The sequence below is a fragment of the Musa acuminata genome, chromosome BXJ3-3 (assembly GCF_036884655.1).
Source record: "Musa acuminata AAA Group cultivar baxijiao chromosome BXJ3-3, Cavendish_Baxijiao_AAA, whole genome shotgun sequence".
Taxonomy (NCBI): Eukaryota; Viridiplantae; Streptophyta; class Magnoliopsida; order Zingiberales; family Musaceae; genus Musa; species Musa acuminata.
The window spans coordinates 4994714-5019680 of record NC_088351.1 but is presented as its reverse complement, the minus strand read 5'-3'; the positions used below and the strand labels follow the sequence as shown (position 1 = coordinate 5019680).

Below are 24967 nucleotides of genomic sequence, written 5' to 3'. Positions count from 1 at the left end.
ACTGTTGGTCCCCATCGCAGTGATTGTCCACATGCTCTTACAAGTCATATCTTTGATGGGTCCAAGAATGGACACTTCCTCCACACTATATTCCCCAACAGGCCCAGCTCTAAAGCTAAAGAGCTTGTTGCGGGGTTAAGTAAAGTTAGATTTGCTGCTAACAGTGGAGAGTTTGCCTGGGTGGTGCGTTAAACAATCGATAACAACCAGTCAAGCACATTGAAGTTGGAGTAGATAATAAAACACCTTTTCCTAAGTTAGCAAATAGTCTCAATTAATTGCTCCATTAAGTACTAATTGTAGTTTGTAACCAAAAATAATAATGAAAAAAATTAAGTCCATATATTTGGAATGAATTAGTCAGTCATATATAACTTTTGACCAAATTTTCTATTTATTCTTATACTCCTAGCAAGAAATACATCCAAGAATTTGTGTTGAAAATTTGATGTTATTCGATTCACTAAAGGTCGAAGGTAGATAATAAAACACATTTCTCTAAGTTAGCAAATAGTCTCAATTGATTGCTCCATTAAGTACTAATTATAGTTTGTAACCAAAAAAAATTAAGTCCATATATTTGGAATGAATTAGTCATAAATCATATATATAACTTTTGACCAAAATTTCTATTTATTCTTATACTCCTTAGCAAGAAATACATCCAAAAATTAGCGTTGAAAATTTGATGTTATTCGATTCACTAAAGGTCGAAGGTTTGACATCTCATTCGATAAATCTTTAAGGATGTTAGCATCCGAAGATTCATTTAAAATTCCTAAAAGTTTTGATTATTTTAGTAAAAAAAAAAAATAAGTTTATAAGATGCTTCATCTAAAATTTATATTAAAAAAATTATATTTTTATATTTAAATTAATAATAATCCAGCAATAAAAAAGGATTATTGAAAACATCATTAATAATAAGGTTATCTTTGCTTTAAACTTTCAAGTAAACATAAAAGGATGGAAGATTATTAGCAGAGATTTAATATGATTGAATCCATGGTGACCAGATCATGATGGTAGATTGCATCAGAGAAGAAGAATTTAAATGCTTCCTTAAGATCTGCAACCCATAAAGAAATAGCTAAGTTGGCTATAGGCACGAGGAGTGTGGAGCTACGAGGGATCCATTAGGTGAGGTGCCATTCCCCAAACACTCTTCTGCTACATGAAGAAGTCACGTAGCAGCGCCGAGTCCATCTCGGAGGACACTCCGGAATCAGAATCCCTCGTTTTGGGGGAGAGAAGCGAGCCGATGGAATGCATTTTACCGCAAGTTGGAAAGCAGAGGAAAAGATCTCTTTCCTCGTAAAGTCCAGTGTGGAAATTGTAGAACCTATTCATTCTTTCATTCATTCATTCATTCATTCAAAGGCATCACCGAACACAGCCTTCTGCCGCTGCTGCCTTTTGCTTTTCTTTCTTTCCCTCTCCTGCTTTCTTCTCTGTCCCCCAAAGCTGGCGCAGCTCACAAACATATACAGCTGACAGAAGGTGATGAGAAGATGCCCCAAAGCCTCCCAACAGTCCACACTCACCCCTGTGAAGCGTAGTTATCGGACTCGGATCTATCTGATCCATCCATGAGTCCGATCCAAACAAATCGTGAACCGGTTTCTCGATCGGTCCAATTTAGGTGTTGTTCGATCGAGTCAGGTCGGTTCATTGCGAACCCCCCAAAATAAGTTATGTTCTACTCTCTTATTTATTTCTACATTCATAATATATTTTATATATCACTTACTAATTTTTTTTCTCAAATAATAAATGATGAACATACGATTTTTTTTTTAATATATATTATACTCAATATTTTTACATTTATTTATTTATAAATAAGAGTGAATTAATTGTTTAATTTTCTTTTTCAGAAACCGATCTCTGTAAATCCCTCATGAAATGAGAAAAGGTTTCACCTTTTGGGATGAACGAAACTAAACTAATATGGCGATGAGGTGCTCCAAATTGTTAATGGCCGAGCGTTTGGGTGTCCGAGATTTAAGCAGATGATGATGGCAGGAGGGCACGCGGGTGTGATTACCGATTCCCTCCGGGCGAGGGAAGACTCCGTGCGATCCCTCTTAAACTAATCATCGCCACCATCAACTCGGGATTTTTCTCGCCACCAGCAACAATTCCTGAGTTCGATAAAGCTGTGAGATGTGAGAAGAGAAAGGGTTGCTAATCCGATGAATACATTATTCATATCTCGTCAGCTGTACTGCCATGGTATCATACCAAAGCACGGAAGGCTTCTCACACCCCACACCCACAACCAGCAGCAGCACCAGCACCAGCACCACCGCCACCTCCTTCAATCAACGCTTGCCGTGTCCTCTTCCCTCTTTTAGATTTTAGTGGCTACAAACATCGAAACATTAGCCAGAAACCATCGCATTGAATAAGCTCCGGTGTTGGATTCTGAGCATATAATAAGGCACTAAAAAGCTAAAGCCTGTGGCGTCCAGAGCCATCCCATTCGCTTTGCCCCACGATCTCAGCTCCGATACTTTCCCCTTCTCTCTATCTCTATCTCCTCGGCAGGGAGGCAGCTGGGAGCAGCCAGTGGTGGGAGGGAGCACCGGAGGTGGAAAGGAACAAGGGAAGATCCAAGACAAAGTTATAAGTTGGTGAGGAAGGGCGAGTAAAGAACGCGGCAGTCCATGCTTGGGAGACTGAGCAGTGTGTGAGATAGTGTCTCTCTCTCTATCTCTCTCTCGCCCTCCTTCCCACGCGCTCCACTCCCGAGACCCCTCCTCTCTCTCTCTTCAGCTCTATTAGACCATTCTGCCGGGCGCTGCTGCTTCTCCCTCTCCTGCTGCTAACCATCCGCCACACAAAACAAAGCCGTAACACATGCTCCTCGATGCCATAAACGGTTGCTGCTTCGTCCTTTTTACCTCCTCCTCAGCACTTTCTCTTCTTCGTCATCGTATGCCTCTTGTGTTCTCGGCTCACTCAGAGAACGTATAGAAGAAGAAGAAGAAGAAGAAGAAGGAAAGGAGGGGGGAGGAAGAAGAGGAAATGATTACGCTTGCGGACTTCTACCATGTGATGACGGCGGTGGTGCCGCTGTACGTGGCGATGATACTGGCGTACGGGTCGGTGAAGTGGTGGAAGATCTTTACGCCGGACCAGTGCTCCGGGATCAACCGCTTCGTGGCGCTCTTCGCGGTGCCGCTGCTGTCCTTCCACTTCATTTCCACCAATAACCCTTATGAGATGAACATGCGGTTCATCGCGGCGGACACGCTGCAGAAGCTGATGGTGCTCGCCGTCCTCGCCGCCTGGTGCAGGCTCAGCCGCCGTGGCTCCCTCGAGTGGACCATCACCATCTTCTCGCTGTCCACCCTCCCCAACACGCTCGTGATGGGCATCCCGCTGCTGAAGGGCATGTATGGGAGCTACTCCGGCACCCTGATGGTGCAGATCGTGGTGCTGCAGTGCATCATCTGGTACACCCTCATGCTGTTCCTGTTCGAGTACCGCGCCGCCCGGATGCTGATCTCGGAGCAGTTCCCGGACACCGCCGGGGCCATCGCGTCCATCACTGTCGACTCCGATGTTACGTCGCTGGACGGGCACCGCGACATGCTGGAGACGGAGGCGGAGATCAAGGAGGACGGTAAGCTGCACATCACGGTGCGTCGGTCGAACGCGTCGCGGTCGGACATCTACTCCCGGCGGTCCATGGGGTTCTCTGCCACCACCCCTCGCCCCTCCAACCTCACCAACGCAGAGATCTACTCGCTGCAGTCGTCCAGGAACCCCACTCCCCGGGGATCCAGCTTCAACCACAACGACTTCTACTCCATGGTGGGCCGGAGCTCCAACTTCGGCGCCGCCGACGTCCACGGCATGAGAGGCGTGGCCACGCCGCGGCCCTCCAACTTCGAGGAGGAGCACGGCGTGGCCAATGCTGCCGGAGCGCCCAACGCCAGCAACGCAGCTGCCAAGTCCAAGCCCAATTACCAGTTGCCGGTGACGGCGGCCACGCAGAACTACCCAGCACCGAATCCTTCGGTTTTCTCCGTGGCGGCGCCGCCCACCGCTCCCAAGGCGTCAGCGGCCGCAGCGGCGATGGGACCTAAAAAGGCCAACGGGCAAGCCCCCCTGTTCAAGGCCGAAGACGGTGGGACTAAGGATCTCCACATGTTCGTCTGGAGCTCCAGCGCGTCACCGGTCTCCGACGTATTCGGTGGCAACAACACCAATCACCACGAGTATGGCTTGCCGGCCGCTGATCCTTCGGCCATGAAAGAAGTCCGGATGGCTGTTTCTCCGGGCAAAGGTACGACCTTTCACTCACTCCCTCTTCTCGTACGCGGTCGTTACCGAGCTTGGAATTTGGACCGATTTCGCCAGTGGACGGGCGGAAGGAGTACCGGGAGGAGTATCTCAACAGGGACAACTTCAGCTTCGGAAACAAAGGAATGGAAGACGGAGAAGGCGGCGGGCACGAAGACGGCGGCGACAAGGTTCAAGGCGCGGCCAAGGGCGGGCTCATGCGGGCGACGGCGATGCCGCCGACGAGCGTCATGACGAGGCTAATCCTAATCATGGTGTGGAGGAAGCTGATCCGCAACCCCAACACCTACTCCAGCCTGATCGGCGTCGTCTGGTCCCTCGTCTCCTTCAAGTAACCCCCATCAACCTAAATGCTCGCTATAATACCCAATAACAAGTATCACAGTTCGGATCGTTCTTAACTCCCATTCCTTTTTGTTCTGTTGGTGCTGTAGATGGCACGTTAACATGCCTGACATCGTGTCGCACTCCATCTCCATCTTGTCGGATGCAGGCCTCGGAATGGCCATGTTCAGCCTCGGTCAGTCCATCCACTGCCTTCCTCAGAAGCTTTTAAGCTTCATCTTTCGAGCTTTTCAGATATCGAGGGTCGTTGTGCTGATGGGCTTCTTCTCTCGTTTGGGTGTTTGCCAGGGTTGTTCATGGCGCTGCAGCCAAGGATCATAGCATGTGGGAACTCCGTAGCAGCTTTTGCCATGGCCGTGAGATTCCTGACAGGCCCAGCTGTCATGGCCGCCGCCTCCATCGCCGTGGGTCTGCGTGGCGTCCTCCTCCGCATCGCCATTGTGCAGGTATGATCCCATCCTACCCGACCCTTTTTGCCGTGCCATGCTCGCTCTCCCGTCCCATCACCACGAGCCCATGCCACGGGCGAACGCCTCACCTTCTCGTCTCACGTGACTCACCCTTAACTCTATTTTATCGTCCGGCTGTTGGAACGAGCAGGCGGCGCTCCCACAAGGCATCGTCCCCTTTGTGTTCGCCAAGGAGTACAACCTGCATCCCGATATCCTCAGCACAGCGTGAGTCCCGCTCTGACGACACACCCTCCTGCTTTCTCCCCGCCATTAGACTCTGCCTTGTGCACTCGTCTGATCACTGTTCCCACATGTTACAGGGTGATATTTGGGATGCTGATCGCGCTGCCCATAACACTGGTGTACTACATTTTACTTGGCCTGTGATGTAAAGCATCCTTCTCCCCATAGGCAAAAGATTGGGCGGTCCTTGTCGCTACAGGAAATGGCAGCACAGGTAGAGAAGATTAACCAAGTAACCCCAAGTTGTGCGAGAGGGAAACCGATCCCACTCGGAGCAGAATGCAGTTCATTTGAGACGTGTTGGTGTAAAATGAAGTGTTATTCAATCCCACATCTCTCTTGTTCCTTCTTTGTTCTACTGGGCTATCTTTTTCTGCTCCAAATACTTGCTCATCTAAATCAAAGAAAGAAAAGAAGAGCACTGCATAAATAAGAACGAGGAAGAAGGTACTATTACAAGCAAACAATCCCTAGTTATACCAAAGATTCAATTACAATCAAAGCTACTTCCGGTTGATAAAGAACAAAAGGATGAGTCGGGTGTCGGGATTGTGATGGTTAAAGGTGACGTCGAGCTCAAAAGGAGTGGAAGAGGAGGGTGGAGAGGGTTGGGTTAGCTACTTTTGGTCGCCCTCCGACGGGCCCGGATGTCGGAGTCGACCTGACCCGTTCGGCATATTCTACGACATCCTTTCTCTCGGAATCCTGGTCCAACGGTGGGGCTGCCGGTTCATCCGGTCGTCGGGCTTCCGCCCTGCCACCATCTCCGCCACAATTACTATTGTATCGAGAACCGGCACGATACCAGGGATTTGTAGGTGAGTGGAGCTGCAGTGGTGGGTCTCTCAGGTGCAGGGAGGATCCATTACTTTACCATGAAACCCGCACTTTGGCGTAGATGTCTTGGCTTCCTGATTGCTGGCGTTGTTTGGTTGCAGTTTGTCGGGCATTAGGATCACCATTGTTGCTACCTACATCTATCAGCAGGAGGACTAGCGTTTGTCGTATCAAATCTTAGTCAAACAAAAGAGTATTGTTCGTAAGACTTTTGTATTTTATTTAGTTAATGCTCTTACATTTTATTTAGTAAAATGTATATAAGATGCTCTTATAACGACTCTCCGATTCAAAGTCAATTTTGTGTTGTAGTTATAGTTGACATCAGAGGGTTTCTGCGAGAAAGACTATATATATATATATATATATATATATATATATATATATATATATATATATATATATATATATATATATATATATATTCCTAATGTTTTAATAATCATAATGAGTTTTCATGGATATTAATATTTAGAGTCTCTATAATTAATTAACAACAATTAACTAGATTTTGTAAGGTATATCTAAGGGCAAATATGCTGTTTCAAAACATTGGAACGATTATAATCGAGCAGGGAATATAACGAAGAAGTTGCGTATGTTAGAAGTGACTTGTCCTTGCAAAAGGAGAAGGCATGGAAAAAGCTTTTAGTAGGGTTGGATGCTATAGCTCTAGCCAGAGACTTGAACAAAGAAGAAGATCCTCCAGTAGAGATCTAACCTGACAAGTTTTTGTAAGATGTTGATGCAGGGAGGAACATTGGAATATGCTGACAACTAAAGTGTGCATATTTGTACAAGTAGGCCTGATCAAAGCATACCTGAAAAGCCTGAGCATATATTTTAACTCTTTAGCTCACTTGCTGCAAACACAAAGCACTGGCCTTTGTTACTTGATGCATCATTAAAGCCAGTCCTTTTGAGCTCACATCAACAAGAAGATCATGCCGTTGCCATATCGATCACCTACCATTCTATCAACCTAATCTTGTTAACTTCGACTCTTTTCATACTAACTTGAGCATCAGAGTGCCCGTATCCAAAACGACTAGGAACCGCTGGCTGTGCTTGAGAAAACAAAATACCAAACTGAGCCCACCTCAAGATTTCATCTCTCTTCCTAATCAAAAAGTCTAAGCTCTTGCTCCAGGCTTAAGCGCAGCACAACTAGAATATGCAACTGTATGACTTCCATAATATACCATATCCTATTCAAAGCAACAGAACAAAGCAATCAACAAGCTGATGGTTTTCATTTGCTTTAGCACTAAGGTCAGTATTCCTGGTTACAATGTGAACTTCTGCAACTACAGTCCTTTAAATTATAAAGAAAAGGAAATCTTTTCGGGCATGTTCTTCCCCGATATGATCAAGTTCAATTAATGTTTCTTCACATGTCAATCGACAAAAGAAAAGCATGGAACTACATGTACAACTTGATTTTTTGAAATAAACCTGTTATTAGTGAACATGTCCATACTGGCCTTTTTGCTTTATACAGTGAGTGAAGCAATCGTATTTTTTGGGAATCAAATCAAGTATTCTGTACTGCAGGAACTGAATCAGTTGTGAATTAGTAAATGCATCTGTTTCCAAACATTCTGCATTCCAAGTGCATGTGTCCTTGCGAACATAGAACCTTGCTACAGTTGATTAATGCTGAATGATCTGAAAATTTCTGCAGTTGTGATAATGCGAAAGACATTAGTTAAGAAAATGTTGTTCGCAGGTTCCATGCATATCCTTGGTCATGTCAAACTTCCTATTGTCAGAGGAAAACAAAAAGAAAAAAAAGGATATTATGATATTTAAAATCAAGCAAATCAAAGAAAGTTAGAATCCACTAACTTTGATTCTATAGCACCTTTTGGAATTCCTGGGTGCCTGTATATGCAAATGGGTGGAAAAGACCATGTACACTTCACGTTGTTAAATTAGCGATGTTGCCTAGCGGCGTTTCCTTTGGTACAATGAATAACCAACAAGGGCAGACATCAAAATAGTCCAAAAGACCTATGAATCACAAAAACTATATGAGGCTCAACAACTTAACACTAACAAGTCAGTAACTCATACATCAAGTGACGAAAATTGAAATTTCCTGAAAGATGATGAACATGAAAAGAAAATTTACCATGTTAATCGTATGCCATCTCTCCAGCCTCCTGATCCTAGAATGTATATCTTCAATCATGGGATCTGTTGGCAAATTTTCTTTGGTTGATGTCTCTGAGTTTAAGCTTCCTGCCTGTACAATGTTATTACAGGATAAGATAGCAAATGAAGAACGGATTACGAAACCAGAAGGCTGAAGCATTTAAAATGCAGGCATAATATAGCGCAATTGGCAATAACAATGTTGAAAAAGTTAGTCACTGAATATTAATAACAATTAAGAACATAAAAATATACAGGTGGATAAGATGCACTCTGCAAGAATCTGCAGCAAGACCAACCTAAATTTCAATGTCAAAAAATGTGTTTTAATGAATGCTAAACTACTTATTTTGCTAAAATATATCATTTACTATCCAAGGACATCAGCGAAAATAACAGGTTTAGGAATGACAATTATAGGTCATGTACTAAGGCTACTGGCTTAGGAATGACAATCATATGTCATGTATTGAGGCAACTTATTGAAATGTAGTATCGAGTTAATTGATCTTCCACTTAAAACTGTGAATCTAACTTAGTTCTGTTACTTGAATGAGTTAAATGTACTTCATCATAATATAAAGTTTTGTTGTAATTAAAGAATAATATGTTATCCATTACCAGGATGGCATCCAAGTCCATGATGGGACAGACACACTCCAAGTAGGTATGCAGCAGAAAATTAGATCTATATCATGCTCTTTATACTCAGTAGATGTAAGAAGTGACTGACTGAGCCAGTGGCAACAGATGAAGTGCATCTTAAGTTGTGAACAACAACAACAAATAGTGGCTGCATCAACTTGTAGAAAAAAACACAGAAAAAGAAAACCAAGAATTATGTAGCACTATATCAGCTTATGGACACATAACTTGATTAATAATTACCATGGCGTTGGAATATAATCAAGTATATGAGCACAATAAATTTGCTTTAGTACTTACACCATTGGCATTGGTTGCTCAAGTATATGAAACATGAGTTGTTCATAAAAGTTGGATTATAACTTACCTGAGACTGAATAAATTCCACTAGTTCCTGCAGTCTAGCAGCTTGTTGATTATGGATTCCATTAGAATTCTTCCCAAATGCAGGCAAGCTTTCAAAAATAATTTGGAGATAGCTCTACAATGTAAAGAATGTGTTTTTAGACTTGACTGATAGAGATGTCTAACACAAATATGTGTCAATGAATATAAAATCCAAATGGACCTTTGTTGTGTATGTCCCATCAAGACTGAGAATGAAAGCTGCAGCAGAAACTACTTCTTTGTTTGTTCCTTTAATTTGAAGGAAGGGGCAGGGTGCAGCTTGTAGATGATCAACCTCGATAAGTATCTAATTAGGGCTAAAACAAAGCTGAGATACATGTAGTAGAGAAGTAAACATGTAAAAACGAAAAACAATAGCTATCATGCTGTAGAGACTACATATCTAAAATAGGCACTGCAGAGTATGTTTTACATTTAGCACAGGCATTGATGCAAGATTACAAAAATATGAAGATAAACAGGTACACAAGGAATCCATATCCCTTAATAAGATGCTATGATCAGATTTTTCCTCAAAAACTTGAAATAATATTTTTTGTTTATGCCTTTGTTTTTTGTCTTTATTAGGGAAACCTATTTAAACCATAGTAAGTTAAAGCCATTATAAATCTTGAAATTATTGCCTCAGATGTTTACCCACCCTTCATCTTTTCCATTTCTCCCTCCCAACTTCAATTCACAAGGGTTTATTTATGATCCCTAAACCCCAAATTCAAAACCATTAACCTGAGACCAGATCTCCATCTGCTTCTATTGATGAAGCCACTCAAACTCCCCTCCATCTCCTCCACCTGTCAGGTTGCTCAAACTCCTCTCATCTTGTCCTCCACCTCCTCCACCCTTCTGACCCTCCATTTCCTCCACCTTCACTTTCCCCTTGTACATAGCTAATCTCTTCCTCCCTATCTCCTCTACATCCTCTTCTCCCCTATAATTGACGCTTCTCTTCATCCTTTCATCTCTTCCACCTTCTCTACACTAACTAGACCTCCTCTCCACCCAAATCACCTTCTACCTCCGTTATGGTATTAACTGATCTAGTCATCTGATGCATCCAGGAAGCTAAAATGGCCATAAAAGGTTATTCTGGAATAGGAATGAGGCTAAGAGAAATACTTTGTTGGTTGATTATTATCATCAACATTTGACTGTCTTATAACTAGTAACTGACTGTTGTTAATTGTTCAATAGACATCATTTCATGTGGAGAACTCACTATTATATATCATGGGCTTTTCCCTTCTATTTTTCATGAGAATGGTTGTATTGGAGGAATATTTTGAACTACATAAGATAAATTGAATTATGTCCTTCAGAATGAATGAATGCAGATTTTTTATATTGGCTGCATCATTTTGGTCCCTCTTTAGGACATTGCTTGATGTTATGAACACAACGTGGAAATGATTTTGGTTGGGATCAAGCAGGCTGCTCTAGATGTGAGAACATTTCATTTGATCTTAAGAGTATTGTACTTGGGAATGGTTATTTTGGACTTGCTTTAACTACAGAAATGAGAAATTGAATTTCTTTATTATATAAATTTCTAATTTTTTATCTTTATGTTTTTATATTCATTTTGATTTCTGAATTATTTTTCTATTAATCATGCCAATCCCTAGCTGATTATGAAATCGATCTTGTAAACTATGATAACAGATTATCTTTGATATTAGTAACTAAATGTAAAAGGTGACCCTGACAGGTTTATACTAGACTCAAATGCCTTGTTACTTAAAAAGAACACTTTGGTTGTTGGTTGCAGGATTTGAGGGGCATATCTGAAAGGTAATACATTTCCAACTGGAGTAACCAGTTGAATGGTAGTTTTCAAATTTCCAAGGATGTCCAAAGATCCCTGAAGTATAATTGGTGGTAAGGGCTTTGAACAGCCATTGACATGCATGCGAGGTCATCTTGAAAGGGCGTATAATTGGTGGTAATGGTTGCTGCTGAATAGCCTTCTGAACAAAGTCAAACAATTTAGCAATGAACTAAAATCCCAGACTTCTAGTACAAATTGTTAAGTGATGAGCCTGGATGTAGCTGACCAGGCTCTGATCAAGCTTGGCTTGAACAAATGTTCAAGCATCAGCAGCACCAGTATTAAGTGACATAATATGCCTTGGAAAAGAAAGGAAAAGTCAAAATAGAGAAAGCTACAAATTATAGGCCCAAACAAAATGGCTATAAGGCACAATTGAAAGAGAAGAAGCGTATAGATTTATAACTCAGAACCGGAATGCCATGGGAGGTTATAGAGAGCAAACTCCACACTAGAAATGGCTAATTTAATTCGGGCTAGCAGCTTAACGAGGTTTAGCCCAGCTCATAAATGAACTACCAGTCACAGTTTTAGCTAAATGAGTGGCAGGAATTATCTAGTTAAATAAGAAGTTTTTTGGCATTTTTCTGCTAAAGAGCATTATGCTTTGCCACATTCAATTGCACCAGCATACCATAGGAAAAAACAAATATGTCATCTTTTAATTTTTTGTGAATCATCAGGTTCAAATCATGATGCAAAAAAAAAAAAGAAAAAAAACTACTGACCTTTCCATCTTGGTAAATTAGCGCAGAAGCTTCAATATATGCAACAGCTTGATAACTGTGGGAAAAATGAAACAGGGTGTTGAGATATAGGAAAATTTGAAACAAGGATAATAAACTAGTGCAACCAAAAATCTGATACAGTCAAGAAATGCCGACAAACACATGCAAAGAAAGAGAAGGCAGGAAGGAAACAAACTACATATGTGACAAACTACATAAGTAATTTACAACAGAAAGATGCTTAGACTAGAGTTCTTGCCTTCTCATGTGCTTTTCTACGTCACATAGTAAATCCTAATGGCAGATCAGATATTAAAATTCTCATACATACAATTGAATGAATTTAGACCAATGGCGTGCCACCAAATGATATACAATCAAGAAAAGAACATAACTAAATATCAAACAGCTAAAAATAATAATTAGGATCTAATTTCAGTTTATGAAAAGTATGATCTGGATATATCTACATATTGAAAATTTCATTGATCTTTGTTGTCTATTCCAGTGTCAATTTATGCCATGAAAGATTCATGCGCAAAGGAGAGGTCCCATGAGTTTTCAGTCAACTTTTCACAGTTTCTGGTGGGGAAGGGATGAAGGGGTGGGTGGGTGAGCAAAAATGTTCTTTGTTAATGTGCAAAGCAAGACAAGTAGACCAAAGAGATATTTGATTCGAAGTAGGAAAATGATATACAAACAAAGAACTATACAAAATTTCATACATATTGGCAACAATTATCCATATCTATTCCAAGAAAAGTTAAAGTATATATATATATATATATATATATATATATATATATATATATATATATACACACACACACACACACACACACACTCTTTCACAAGGTTCCAAATACTGGCTGGACTAGTATGTGAAAACGGTAATTGCCGGTCCAACCAACTACTGGTATCAAAACATACAGTTCAATATTATTTTATCTAATGATACCAAGTGGTATGGATTAGTATACTGGTACCATCCAGGTCCAATAGGTTATTGAAACTGATATTAGCAATATGAAGACTTTATAGAAGGATGTCATATATATTTTCACTTTTTAAGTGGTAAATTTATATTTTAAGGGGTACATATGGGATTTTGGCACATAGTGTTGATAAAAGAAATAGCATATAGTGTCGAAGGCTTTTTTGACTAGTACGGATATTTTAAAAAAAAATTTGCTACAGATTCTTTTGGTGCAGCATAAACTCAACAGGTTACTTGACCAAGTTAAGATAAAAATATTGACTATCAAATCCGACTATAAGCAACTTACCCAAGTTTAAGGAGACCTGCAACAGTTGTAACACTGATATCAAAATCCACTTTTGGTTGTATAATAAAGTTCCCCTCCCTTATAGGCTAAAGAATAAATTGAATTAGGTCACAGTCCTAGAGTAGAAGACAAATAAGAAATCAAACATGATTGGTGCTCACTTCTCGTATTAACAATGCAAACCTCCCTTCACATATTCTAACACGAATACAATCCCCTTCCATCAGCTGCCCATTTGAATGTATTCCAGGAAGCCTTAAATACACATCAATGAAATTCTGAACAGAGCTGCAAACTTTGCCTGGATCAAGTACTTTCAGTAAATCTTGGTACGCCACCTAATGTATTTTATGGGCACAAGAATAATTAGAATTCATCATTAAGTTTGATGATTAGCAAAAAAGATATCTCACCTGCTTGCTACTTTTAAGTACAAACAATGAGCTTTCAGGAGAGAGTACAGGGTCAAAATCATTTCGAATTTTCAGCTGCATGAAATAAATTTCATCAACACGTCTTTTCCCCTGACTTCCAAATGCAGTGCACAGACTAGAAATGCAGAACGAATATAATCAGTTCGGGTTGAAAAGTTCTGGTTGTACCAACATGTGCATGTACAAGATGTGGTTCAATGTGCTGCTGAAACATTGGAAAAACTGTTGTCATTATGTCATTCTGGGATATTGAACAACCAACACGGTTCTTGTCTCTTTGAACTCTTGCGATGAGATGCGAATGAACACCACCAACCTAATATTAGCTCACAAAACACAGTTAAACCAGTTAAATATAACAATAATACAAGGGACATTTGGGTAAAGGTCATAAATCTTACAACAGCAATCCATAAATCGAGTGAGTTCCTTATATCAGGGTGTAATGCATAAACACCCTCAAATATCACCTGCCAAAAAAATTAGAAAATACATCATAAGCATTTTTGTGAGCATTCAAAAAATTACTAAGAAACCACATGCATTCCTACTTGTGCTTTATGTTTCGGTGAGTAAAGCATCACAACCGTACATGGTGAAGAAAGGAAAGACCAAGCATAAATGTTTCCATAATACAATCTGACGGTCGCAACAACAACAGCCGCCTTGAACGAATACGATAGTGACATCCTTAAAAAGAAAAGAATATGAATAGATGGGATAGTCTTTTCATGGCAACGTATTGCATCTTGAAAGCACACAAAAAGATGAGAAATATTCCACTCAAAGCTTTAAACTCCACTACACAAGAATGTGACGATGGTTTTTTAGGTCTGATACATACCAACCAACATGGAGACTGTTGCAAGCCAAGATAAAGTCAGTGTTGCAATTGGCACAGCGTGAACCTCATATAGATACTATGGCAGCACAGTAGTATATGGTTGACACCTATATAGAGTGGATCAAAATCAATGGCCAAGTCCATTGCAAACGTAGAGAGAACAGGATCAGCATTTTTTTTCCATGGAGGCCTTTGGGCAAAAGCATGATTTCAAACACAGTTCAAATAATCGGTTGGACCGGTACGTACCAACCAGTATTTGCCGGTTTGAACTGGTTCCAGCACATGGATCGATCCACTCCCCCTCTTCGCATTAACAATTAGGGCCACAATGTAACCTACTGTTACGAATATGTAACCATTTTCAGCCATCTTGTGGAGTAAAAAGAAGTCATGAAACCAGAAAGGGATTGCTATTGACAGTCTAACATCAGAAACACAAGATAGAAAGAAGAAAAGGATGCTACTGACAGTCCAACTTAAGTCATTCCTTGTTTAAAGTGACTATTTTCTTTAAAACCATAATTAGCCTTAAAATGGCATCTAGAATAATTGAGGTAGGCCAAGGAAGAATACCTAGAATTTTTTCTTTTCTCAACGTCACGGCAAAACCAACTACAAACTCAAGCAAATGATTAACTATAAACAAATGAAAAAAGAAGTAAATTATATGGCACATTTTCTCTAATCATCTTAATTTATAGTATACTTCTTAAATTGACTTAATAAATAGTTTATCCAATTAATGGAACATAAGAACCAATGACAAAAAGTGGATATTCATAGACAGAGGCATCACATATTTTTTTCAGCCAATCTAAAAGATTGAAATTATATAGGTATAAATATCAAAAATTCCGTAATTGATTTACTTATTCAATTAATCAATATGATCAATAAGAATAAAGCTTAAGAAATACATATTCAACCATATATAGAAAAGTACGAAACAAAAAAAAAGCTTGTGAAAATGAAGATTACCACGCCAGAATCCTCGGAGACCTGAAGCTCTTTGAATCCATTTCGTCTAGATTTTTCAAAATCGAAGCATGGAACTTTGGCTCTGTGATGCTTTCTTATGTCATCAAAATTCTGCTATGAGTGATGACAAAAATCAAAAGAAATTGAAACTGCCCGAAGGAACAAATTCCAACAATAGATTTATACAGACTCATGAGCACTTATGATTAATAACATGTGCATAGTTGGAAGGGGCTTGCTTGAGATCATATTTTCAACAAGCCACAAAATACAAGAGTAAACAAAATTATAAAGTATAAACTACTGCAGTATATTAAATTTCCAAGGAATAGAACTTCAAGCTTATAAAATATACTAACAACAAAACATATTAAAAATCTAAGAAATCCTTACAAGTGGTTTCCTTGAATGAGTTACAACTCAGTTTTGTCTAAAGCCCGAGCTATACTTCCTTGTTTAAGAGTGACAATAAGCAATCTAAACCATTTTTGCTGGTCTGAGCCATCGACAGCAAGTAAACCACGGCTGATATTCCAAGCTTACTGATCAATTTTGGCTAAAGCCTGATCTATACTGCCTGGTTGAAGGGTGAGAACACTAGTCACCATCCTAACAATCTTTTCTACTCTTTTCCGCCATCAATAACCTTTTGACACCATGTGGCTGGAGATTCCAGTGTGTTGATCAAGAACCTCATATAGTCCAATCAGTCCCACAGTGGATTATGAATTTTGAGGTTAAAGAAAGAGGCAAGACATTGCCATGTGGGGTTCACAAATTATAGAAAAGAATCTGCTCATCCATAGGAATGTAGAACAATGTACATCAGTGGATCACATAATCCTACTGCTACTAACTTAAAGGGAAAAAAACAAACAAAACAGAATGTCGGACTTCTGTCAATTATTTACACCAATGATGGCCAATATGCATCAATTTCTTCTTTACACAAACCAATCCTTGAGTGCTGCAACACGAATGTGGAATTAAAAAAAAACTTCAAATTGACCTTCCCCACATATACATTGAATGAGAACAATGTAATTAATTATAAGCAAGGTATACAGTTTCGAATGATACCATCCGGTACGGACAGTATTTTTTATTTATAAATATATATATATATATAAGCGACGTCGTCTCGTTTTTCTGCAACATCACCCCACCTGGGGACAAGAGAGGCGACATCATCTCGTGTGGGGGAGAAGGGAGGCGACGTGATCGAAATTTTTTTTTTTTACTTATATATAAATATATATATATATATCTCGAGCGATATACCGAGCCATACCAAGAGAATATCGAAATTTCGGTACGGTACGATATTTCAATCCTTGATTACTAGAACACATTGAGAACAAGTGTTTGAAAGAATTTAAATAGATTGTTTGGAATTTTGGCCAGAGATCTAATCTCATTGAATAAATCCTATTAATAAGATATTTATATTTAATGCTATTGAAATCAATAGTCTGTTTGCTAGTCTGAGAAGATCGCTAACTCTTTTAAAGATTTCCCTTGAATACAAACAGATTCCCTAGAATTGATCAGTTTAAAAATTTTAATTAAAATGGTGTCTTTGTACCATCCACCAACAGCAAGAGCTTTACATGTTATAATCATTAGTTCTTAGCATTTCCATAAATATTTATAGTTTTATGCCACTACTCAAAGATGTTAAAAGATAGCCTGATAACAATTTTTTAGTCTATTCAGTTTCTTGCCAAAACATAACAAAAAAGTCAAATCATAAACTACACTGTACCTTTGACAATAAAGATAAATCCAAGGAGCTGAATTCATCGTACTTAAAGTCCTTGACTTGTTCAGACTTGTAGTAGCTCTCCAAGGAGACAACTTCACAGCCAACTATATTAGCCATTTTTTGAGCCAAACTAGTTTTGCCAGATCCACTAGGACCACCTACAAATTAAAACATAAGTCAATCATTATCTGGACATTGAGATTGGGAACAAACTGAAGATTGAACAAAGGATATATGATAAACAATTTCAGAAAAATGGCAAAAACAAGAAAATATGTTCATTTTATGAAATTTCCAATGCTTTTATATCATGAACCTGATAAATCAAAAAAAGCAACCAATGCATCATCTTTTTATCATTTTGTTATACAAAGCAGCAAACTAGTAAAACTAACATCAATGAGAGAGCTCAAAAGTAAGCTTCCATAATGGTCAAGTTGCCAGATTTTCAATAGAAAGTCTCTGTCTTCTGTTCATTTAGGGGAGATAAAACCTTAACCCCTGAAACAATCATAGTGCACAAGCAAGATTCATAGTCATGTCCCTTAACCGATTGAAGATAAATTGTCAAAATGAGAATTAATTATAAAAATGGAAAAAGAAAAACCCAATTTGATTTGCAGATGTTCTGAGAAATGGTAAATAAAATTAGCAAATGCAAAGTAGGCAACAAGATTATATGGAAACACAGATCCAAAAAAATATCATATGCCAGGTTAAACAGCAAATATCATCCATCAAATATAGCTCATGGCATCATGCAGGATTGTCATATTAGGAGAAGCAAATATAAAGACCAAATAGAAAGATCCAACAAAGATGGCTACTAAGTCATTTCTAAGAATGGATCCACACTATTCCATAACAAGAAGACACTACACTGCAATCTTGAAATCTACATTCCTCAACGGGGTATAGGAAGACCAAATAGAAATATTTAATGTAAAAAACACAGATGGCTGCTAATGAAGTCATAAATATTAGCCAGGGCATCAGATTGGTCCATGGTTACTCATCAGCTTAGCTTCTCAATAAAACATCTGATTTCTGAAAATGGATCCACACTATTCCATAACAAGAAGACACACTATATTGCAATCTACATCTCTCAACAGGGTGATGTCTGCACAAGCCAGTAGTAGAATACACAATCCTTGGCAGTGCAAGACCACTGCACCACCGTGTCTCATCATCCTGTTAATCCCAAAATAAATCTTTTAAGGAACTTAAAAGAAACTGACCTTTCATATAGCATAAAGTCCTTAAGTATATCAAAACCGCCATGAAACTATCAAGAATATGCATATCTTAGTAACACAATTGATTATGCATAAAAAATATTACATGGCATAACAGGAATGAAATAAAACATGCTATGGAACCAAAAGTTATGAAATATAGCAAAAAGATGGATATCAAAGGCGGCGGAGATGCATCATAAATGAGACCGACAGAGGATGGCAAACTGTCAGACTATTTGCCCTGGCCTGCAATGAGCGAAGACTTGTTCGTGCAGTCTTCCGTCATTTCAGTTGGTTCATGCCTTAAGCAGCACATAAGAGCTTGCATAAAGGTCAAAGTATTTCGAATTTGTTGAATGTTTATCAAAAACATGAAAGCTTAGATTATCAAATGCTACCAAGATATGCAGAACATTAGCACCACAGCTAAGTCAGATTGTCAACTGTGTAACTTGTTAAATTCAAATTATCAAAGTAAAAGTAATTAGATGCTACAAGAAAACAATATGATGAAAAACAAAAAAAGTACATTGTACGCAACAGGTTCAATATATAAGCAAACGAACACAATAATAACATGTCCACTTCTGTATGTATTGGTTAATGAAAAGCTAAATTATTGCAAGCTAAAAAAATCTTTAAAAATTACCAATTCCTACAATAACTGGAAACCCATTGTTCTCCAATAATGCCTGAAAGAGAAAACAACAGAACATGAAATCAGATCTTAAAAAGACGTTAAGTAATATAATTTTTAATTTTTTAATAGGTTGATTATGAGATACATTATCGTTACTGTATTATATAACTTGCCTGGATTGCTTGAACTGAAAGGAGCAAACCCCTATCCAAATCATATGAATCAGGCATTGGAGCAAGTTGTAGATTACCCCTGAAAGCAGAAGAATCTGCATTGTTTCATAAGAGAAGTCCATAATTACGAAATACTTCTGTTAGATTTCACAGATTGTCCTCTAAACACAAAAATATAAAGATGAAAGACCTCATACATTAAAACCAGTGTTATGATAATAATGAAAGAACTATGAGTCTGAGAAAGACCTGAGATCAAACGCCATCTTGGTAGCACAGACTCCATATCTGACTTGGTTGGTGATCTGGTCCAAGGTTGCGTCAGATCCTCAAGCTTAGGAAGGATATCAGCAGAAACACGAATCGGTCTGGGCACAGCAATGGCCTTGTCTTGACTTCTAGCTACAAGGTTAGTAGATGCAGGTGGTGGTGTGTTCAGACGTCGTACACCTAACAATAATCAGCAACTGTCAAAACAGAAACTTTCAAAAAGAATTTGTAATGCAGAAATTTGTCGATTGAGGTGATCATACCTTTGCTTTCAAGAATCATTTCCAGATATGATTTAGTTATCCATGGCCCACTGATACCCAGGTGAGAAGCTTCTGATCCAATGACCTAAAGAGTACAAGAAGAAGAATTTAATTTTATGGTTCACTTCTGGAAAAAGAAATAAGAGAAGGATATTAATTCAACAGGAAATGCTAATTTTGAGGTAACCATACTTCATAGAGAAGGGTTGGCAAAATATCACAGGAAGGAAAATAAAAGAAAATCAAATTGCATAACTGTCACTTCAACAAGCAGATGTCCTTCAGTAGCCTCCAAGACATGGGTCCAAACTTAACACTTCCTGATTAGGCACTTAAGTACCTTGCTTTTACATTATTCTTAACAAGGACAATCAAGGTCTACGAGCACACAATAAATGTAATTACTTAGTTGCACTTATGGTTTTCTTGCCATTATTTTGGAAGAAGAAGTGATATGATTAGCCCAATCTTCTAAATGGCTTAAGACAATTTTAGAAAACGAATGGAAAATTACCAATATAACCAATGTAGAAAGTTACCTATCAATTAAGGTTTATGAATGCATAATCAAAGTGATCCGAAACTACAGATCACTATAACGCAGTAGAATCCTTGATTCTTCTTTCTGCATAATTCTAATATCAGAATTTTAGTATGTAATATGTCATGATATCAAACTTCCAGATCTTTGGGTTAGATAAAGAATATACTGCTATGATCATGTTTAAGTGAACCCAGTCAAAACTATCGCAACTCATCTTGTAGACATTTGACAAGGTTGCTTCCTCTTGTACACAATTGGCAATACTATAACATTCACCAAAGTCATCGGTATTATTGACGTGTCCCTGATGTATTGGTTTCTCCGTCACACCATCAACATCTTAAGTAAAAGCACATTTCTTCTCATCCCTGCCAAGACTGCTTTATGATCTTTTCCATCCTAATTATCATGGTTTGTACGTCTTGATGAAAAGAACATTAAAGGTAGAAGAGATCACTTCATGTTTGCAGTAACAATGATGATCCCAGATCATAGCTCACAACCTATTAGTGACAGCTCATCACGTCAAGTGCAAAAATAAAGAGGGGCATAGTCAAGAATTGGTGTGCCAATCAAGATATGTCGCTATGGGTCAAAACATACAGTGCTAGAAAGGTATCGACAAACCACGTGCGAAATCCTAGAGGTGCAAACACATGGCTAACAAAATTTGAACTATGCCAGCTAGCATAGAGGCATATCGACCAATTTCATGTCATGTCAAATGACAAATAGGTATCAACATAATTGTATGTAACAACAGTCCTTGGGCATAGTTGTTATCAAATAACTGCATCTAATGCCTACAGACTTTAGTGCAATTGACCAATTATAAATATAGACTAGAACTTTCTTATGATAACATGATATATCATCAATCAAACACTAGGATTCCAGACTTTTAAACCAGTTGTACAAGCTGCATACTTTACCTGACAATCAAAGAACAAAGGTCTAGTATCCTTTATTGCCATATCATGTTGGAGATTATTGCTCTTAGGTGTTACAAGAATATTTTCCACTTTAAGAAGCAGTATTCGATTTATATTCATTAAATGCTCATTAGATTACCAAAGTACACAAGATTGTTGCATTTGAGAGTTGAACATATGAAATTAGGCTAGAAATTTTGTATGAGATAAAGCTATCTAGTTTAAAATGACAATCACCAACCCTCAGCAAACTTATTAAGAACTGACAATCAAAATTGCAAATACAAGCCCAAAAAATTAATATGAGGACAATCTATTTGTTCTTATAAAAAATGGGACATGGAACAAGAAAGTTTTAAAAAAAGGATATACCAAAACTTTTAATAGTTCCCTAAAAACTGAAATTGCAAATACTTTGGGGCAATTGGACATCCTTACCTTCCTGCTTGTGCCCTTCAACACCATGAATGTCTCGTTAAGAGTGTCGATAGTCTCTAGAGCAATCAACACTTGACCATTATGGAAAGATGTACATGCACGCTTGTAACTAACTACAACATTGTAGCCCAAAGCAAGCAATCCGCCAAGGGTTGTCCGTCCAACCTGGAACAACAGCTCATGGATAAAAAATACATAATAAAAAGAATAATGATCAGAGGAGATAAACTAATACCATTAACAAGGTCAAACGATTCAGATATTACTACCATAGGTAGCAACGAAGACTTCCCTTTTTAAAAGACAAGGACAGCAATGGATAATTTGTGCAGATGGAATGTATCAAAAGCAATAAGATACTTGCAGTTAATCAAGCGTTAGAAGTGCTGATAGTCCAATGTGTGAAGAACAATGACAAGCAAGTAGGGAACAAAATTATACTAAACAACAATAGAGACTATTAATATTTAGTAATATGCTGGACATCACATACCTCAAACTCAGCTTTTGGCCGAATGATGAAGTGTTTGTCAACAATTCGTTGATCGCCTAATGACAAATAGTATCTAATGCCACATTGTCGAACTTTTATCCAGTCATTTATTTTTGCCTCTTCAGACGTAAATGGTGGTCGAAGGTACATCTCAATAAAGCTGCATACAAAGAAAAGAAATGAGAGAAATTTTAATTAGGTTATTCAGGTAAGGCTTCATGAACCATGAACCATCGGGGACTTGAGCATTAATTATCAGGCATATGGAATTTCACAGTTAAAGGAAGTTACAAAATAACATATCACACACTCACTTTTCAGTTTCTGCTTCATTTCCAACTATAGAATATGAACTGTTTCCATTAGGAGACTGTAGAAACAACAACAACCTAATTATGAAAATGAACTTTATATGTAATGAAAAACACAAAAAGACTAGAATTGGTATACATCAGTTGTGGAGGCAATCCTTAAAAACTAAAGATTTTAGATTAAGTAGGATTAAGACTGAATATATGAGATGTAATTTTATTTTAAGATCTAAGGATATACCAGTTGTAGAATTGCACTGGAAGTTCAAGCTAAACGTTTATAGATAAAAGAGGATAGTGCTGCTGATTCACTGAAACTTATGATGTGCAACTTGAAATGGATTAGCAAATATCATTTTTGTAATATGCTCCTCTGAAGGTCATCTATCAGATCTTAAATAGTGATCATCCCGCCATAACCAACAAAGTCCAACCGGAACCACTGAAAGTTAAGGCTGAATAACTGGCAAGAAAATATACTAACCTCACTTTTGCATTTCAGCTTATAGTAAGGTTCTCTGAATGATGAGACAAAGCTGTTGTTGATTCTAATCTAGAGAACAGCAGCCAATGAGCTAAAATTACTAACATAAGCAAGAGAGATATTGTCATATAAATAAATGTATCCTAAAAACTAAAAACTAGCATAAAAAACCTGTGCATGATGAAGGTCTGGCTCAATATGCTTCCTGAACAGAGGAAATATACTGTCAATCAGGTAGTCCAGAGAACACGAGTCTCCAATGTCATGCCTAACTTTAGACAGTAGGCTGAAATGGACTCCACCAACCTGAGGTCTCAGACGATGCCAGTTAAGAACACTGAATTCACAGAAGAAAGTACCAAGAAGAATTCCAGCACTTACCACAGCAACCCTGATGTCAAGAAGAGATCGAAGAGATGAATGCAGTGCATATGCACCATCCACGATTACCTGCAAGGAGAGGCTATCAGTGGAACCAAAGCAAAATTAACAAAAAAAATAACAACCAAAACCAAGTGTTGGCAAAATGAGGCTCACTATTCCAGACGAAGAAATCTTCAAGCGCTTCATGCCAATTCGCCTTTTTTCTTGGAAATCGAACAATGGCATCTCAGTATCCTTACCCTTCATCAAATCCTGGGGTCCAATTATCAAACCAATATCTTAAACTCCAATCACAACCCTCGATAATATAAGCGAAGCTAAAGACTAAACCACTCGTAAGAAACAAGAAAACCTGGAGGTTGCGGACGAGGGTATCAAAGTCTATTGAGTCCAAGTCGTTCCCGTCATCAGTTCCATTGCGGTAATTCTCCATGGAGATGACAACACAGCCAAGCACCGATTCCACCTTCTCCGCCAAGCTATGTGCATCAAAGGGACAAAATTATAATAAAGAAACGCCCTTTCCGATTGGTACAGAGCAATTTTCACGAATTTTAGAGAAACCACAACGCATCACCTGGTTTTTCCGGATCCACTGGGGCCGCCGATCCCAACGGTGACAATGCGCCCGTCCTTCTTGTCCCGGAGTTCTTGAACGGCCTTGACCAGAAGATAATACCCATGATCGAAGGACTTCACATATCAATTCTGACGTTAGGAATCCGAAGAATAGCAGTAAAGGTTCAAGAAGAGGAGGGATGAGGGGAATAGATGGATTACCACATGGAGAGGGAGGGACTGGAGAATGGAGGAGGAGGAAGGGGTTGGGGAAGGCGGAGAGGCGGAGGCCGATGAAAAGTAGTAGTCCCTGCCTCCCCCTTCCAGCACCCTCTGGACGATCTCGTCTTCCATCGTCGCCAGGGGCAGCGGCGACCGGCGACAAGCAGCTTCCGTGTTCGGCACTTCTGCACCGAACTAATCGGAAAGGAAGTCCAACGAAATAGGGCTGGAAATGGGGCCGGCGATTCGATTCCCATCTTCCTAGAAATTGGGCTTTCGATGACATTTCCGCCGGCCCATTAAAATAATCCACCAAACCATTACAATTGCATTATAATTTCTAATGGACACAAAAAGAATATTTTATTTATATTCACCTCTAACAACATAAATAATCTAAACATTCTCTTACATGCCTTTGACATTATTAGAATCATTAGATCCCTTATGTCATGTTTGTATAATTGAGATCAAAATTTGAAACTGGACTGTTCATTGCATGCTCTTCTAGATGGTGAAGAAGTCATTTTATCAATTATAGACAATTATTAGGGCATATTAGAAAGCTTTCTAAGTATTGAAACTCCACATAATGTGACTAGTGAATATCTAAAACTCTATTAATATGGATAATAATAATTGTTCTATTTAGATTCTACGTGTTTATTTCTTCATATATTAAGTAATTATTATTTCCATTGGTATGCTTTCACTGAATTTTAGTTAATGATTATTATGTACCGGTCCATG

General features: G+C 38.8%; 2 protein-coding genes across 5 annotated transcripts; one reads left to right on the top strand and one right to left on the bottom strand.

The window, feature by feature from the left end:
• The first annotated feature begins 2138 nt into the window (after positions 1 to 2138).
• On the top strand, positions 2139 to 5710 carry LOC103977564 (probable auxin efflux carrier component 1c). The gene is made up of 6 exons (XM_009393116.3): positions 2139 to 4297; positions 4372 to 4645; positions 4749 to 4834; positions 4948 to 5105; positions 5260 to 5336; positions 5432 to 5710. The coding sequence occupies exons 1-6, from the start codon at positions 3031 to 3033 to the stop codon at positions 5496 to 5498; spliced, it is 1929 nt and encodes a 642-aa protein (XP_009391391.2). The 5' UTR covers positions 2139 to 3030; the 3' UTR covers positions 5499 to 5710.
• A 1704-nt stretch (positions 5711 to 7414) lies between these two features.
• LOC135634239 (uncharacterized) lies at positions 7415 to 24423 on the bottom strand. Of its 4 annotated transcripts, none has more exons than XM_065144577.1 (27): positions 24218 to 24423; positions 24015 to 24130; positions 23790 to 23916; positions 23591 to 23689; positions 23435 to 23503; positions 23225 to 23359; positions 23054 to 23122; positions 22573 to 22628; positions 22259 to 22418; positions 21766 to 21930; positions 19852 to 19936; positions 19568 to 19768; positions 19319 to 19413; positions 19155 to 19197; positions 17265 to 17422; positions 15500 to 15610; positions 14076 to 14144; positions 13847 to 13990; positions 13654 to 13728; positions 13402 to 13578; positions 13241 to 13326; positions 11955 to 12009; positions 9562 to 9687; positions 9361 to 9474; positions 8326 to 8439; positions 8040 to 8204; positions 7415 to 7869 (listed from the first exon to the last, which is right to left on the bottom strand). In XM_065144577.1, exons 1-26 carry the CDS (start codon positions 24347 to 24349, stop codon positions 8139 to 8141), a joined length of 2847 nt encoding a protein of 948 aa, XP_065000649.1. In that variant the 5' UTR covers positions 24350 to 24423; the 3' UTR covers positions 7415 to 7869; positions 8040 to 8138. The 4 variants fall into 4 exon arrangements, with proteins under 4 accessions (XP_065000649.1, XP_065000648.1, XP_065000650.1 ...); XM_065144576.1 differs by having other exon boundaries at positions 7415 to 7953; positions 8056 to 8204; XM_065144578.1 differs by having other exon boundaries at positions 8056 to 8204.
• Positions 24424 to 24967: the final 544 nt, after the last annotated feature.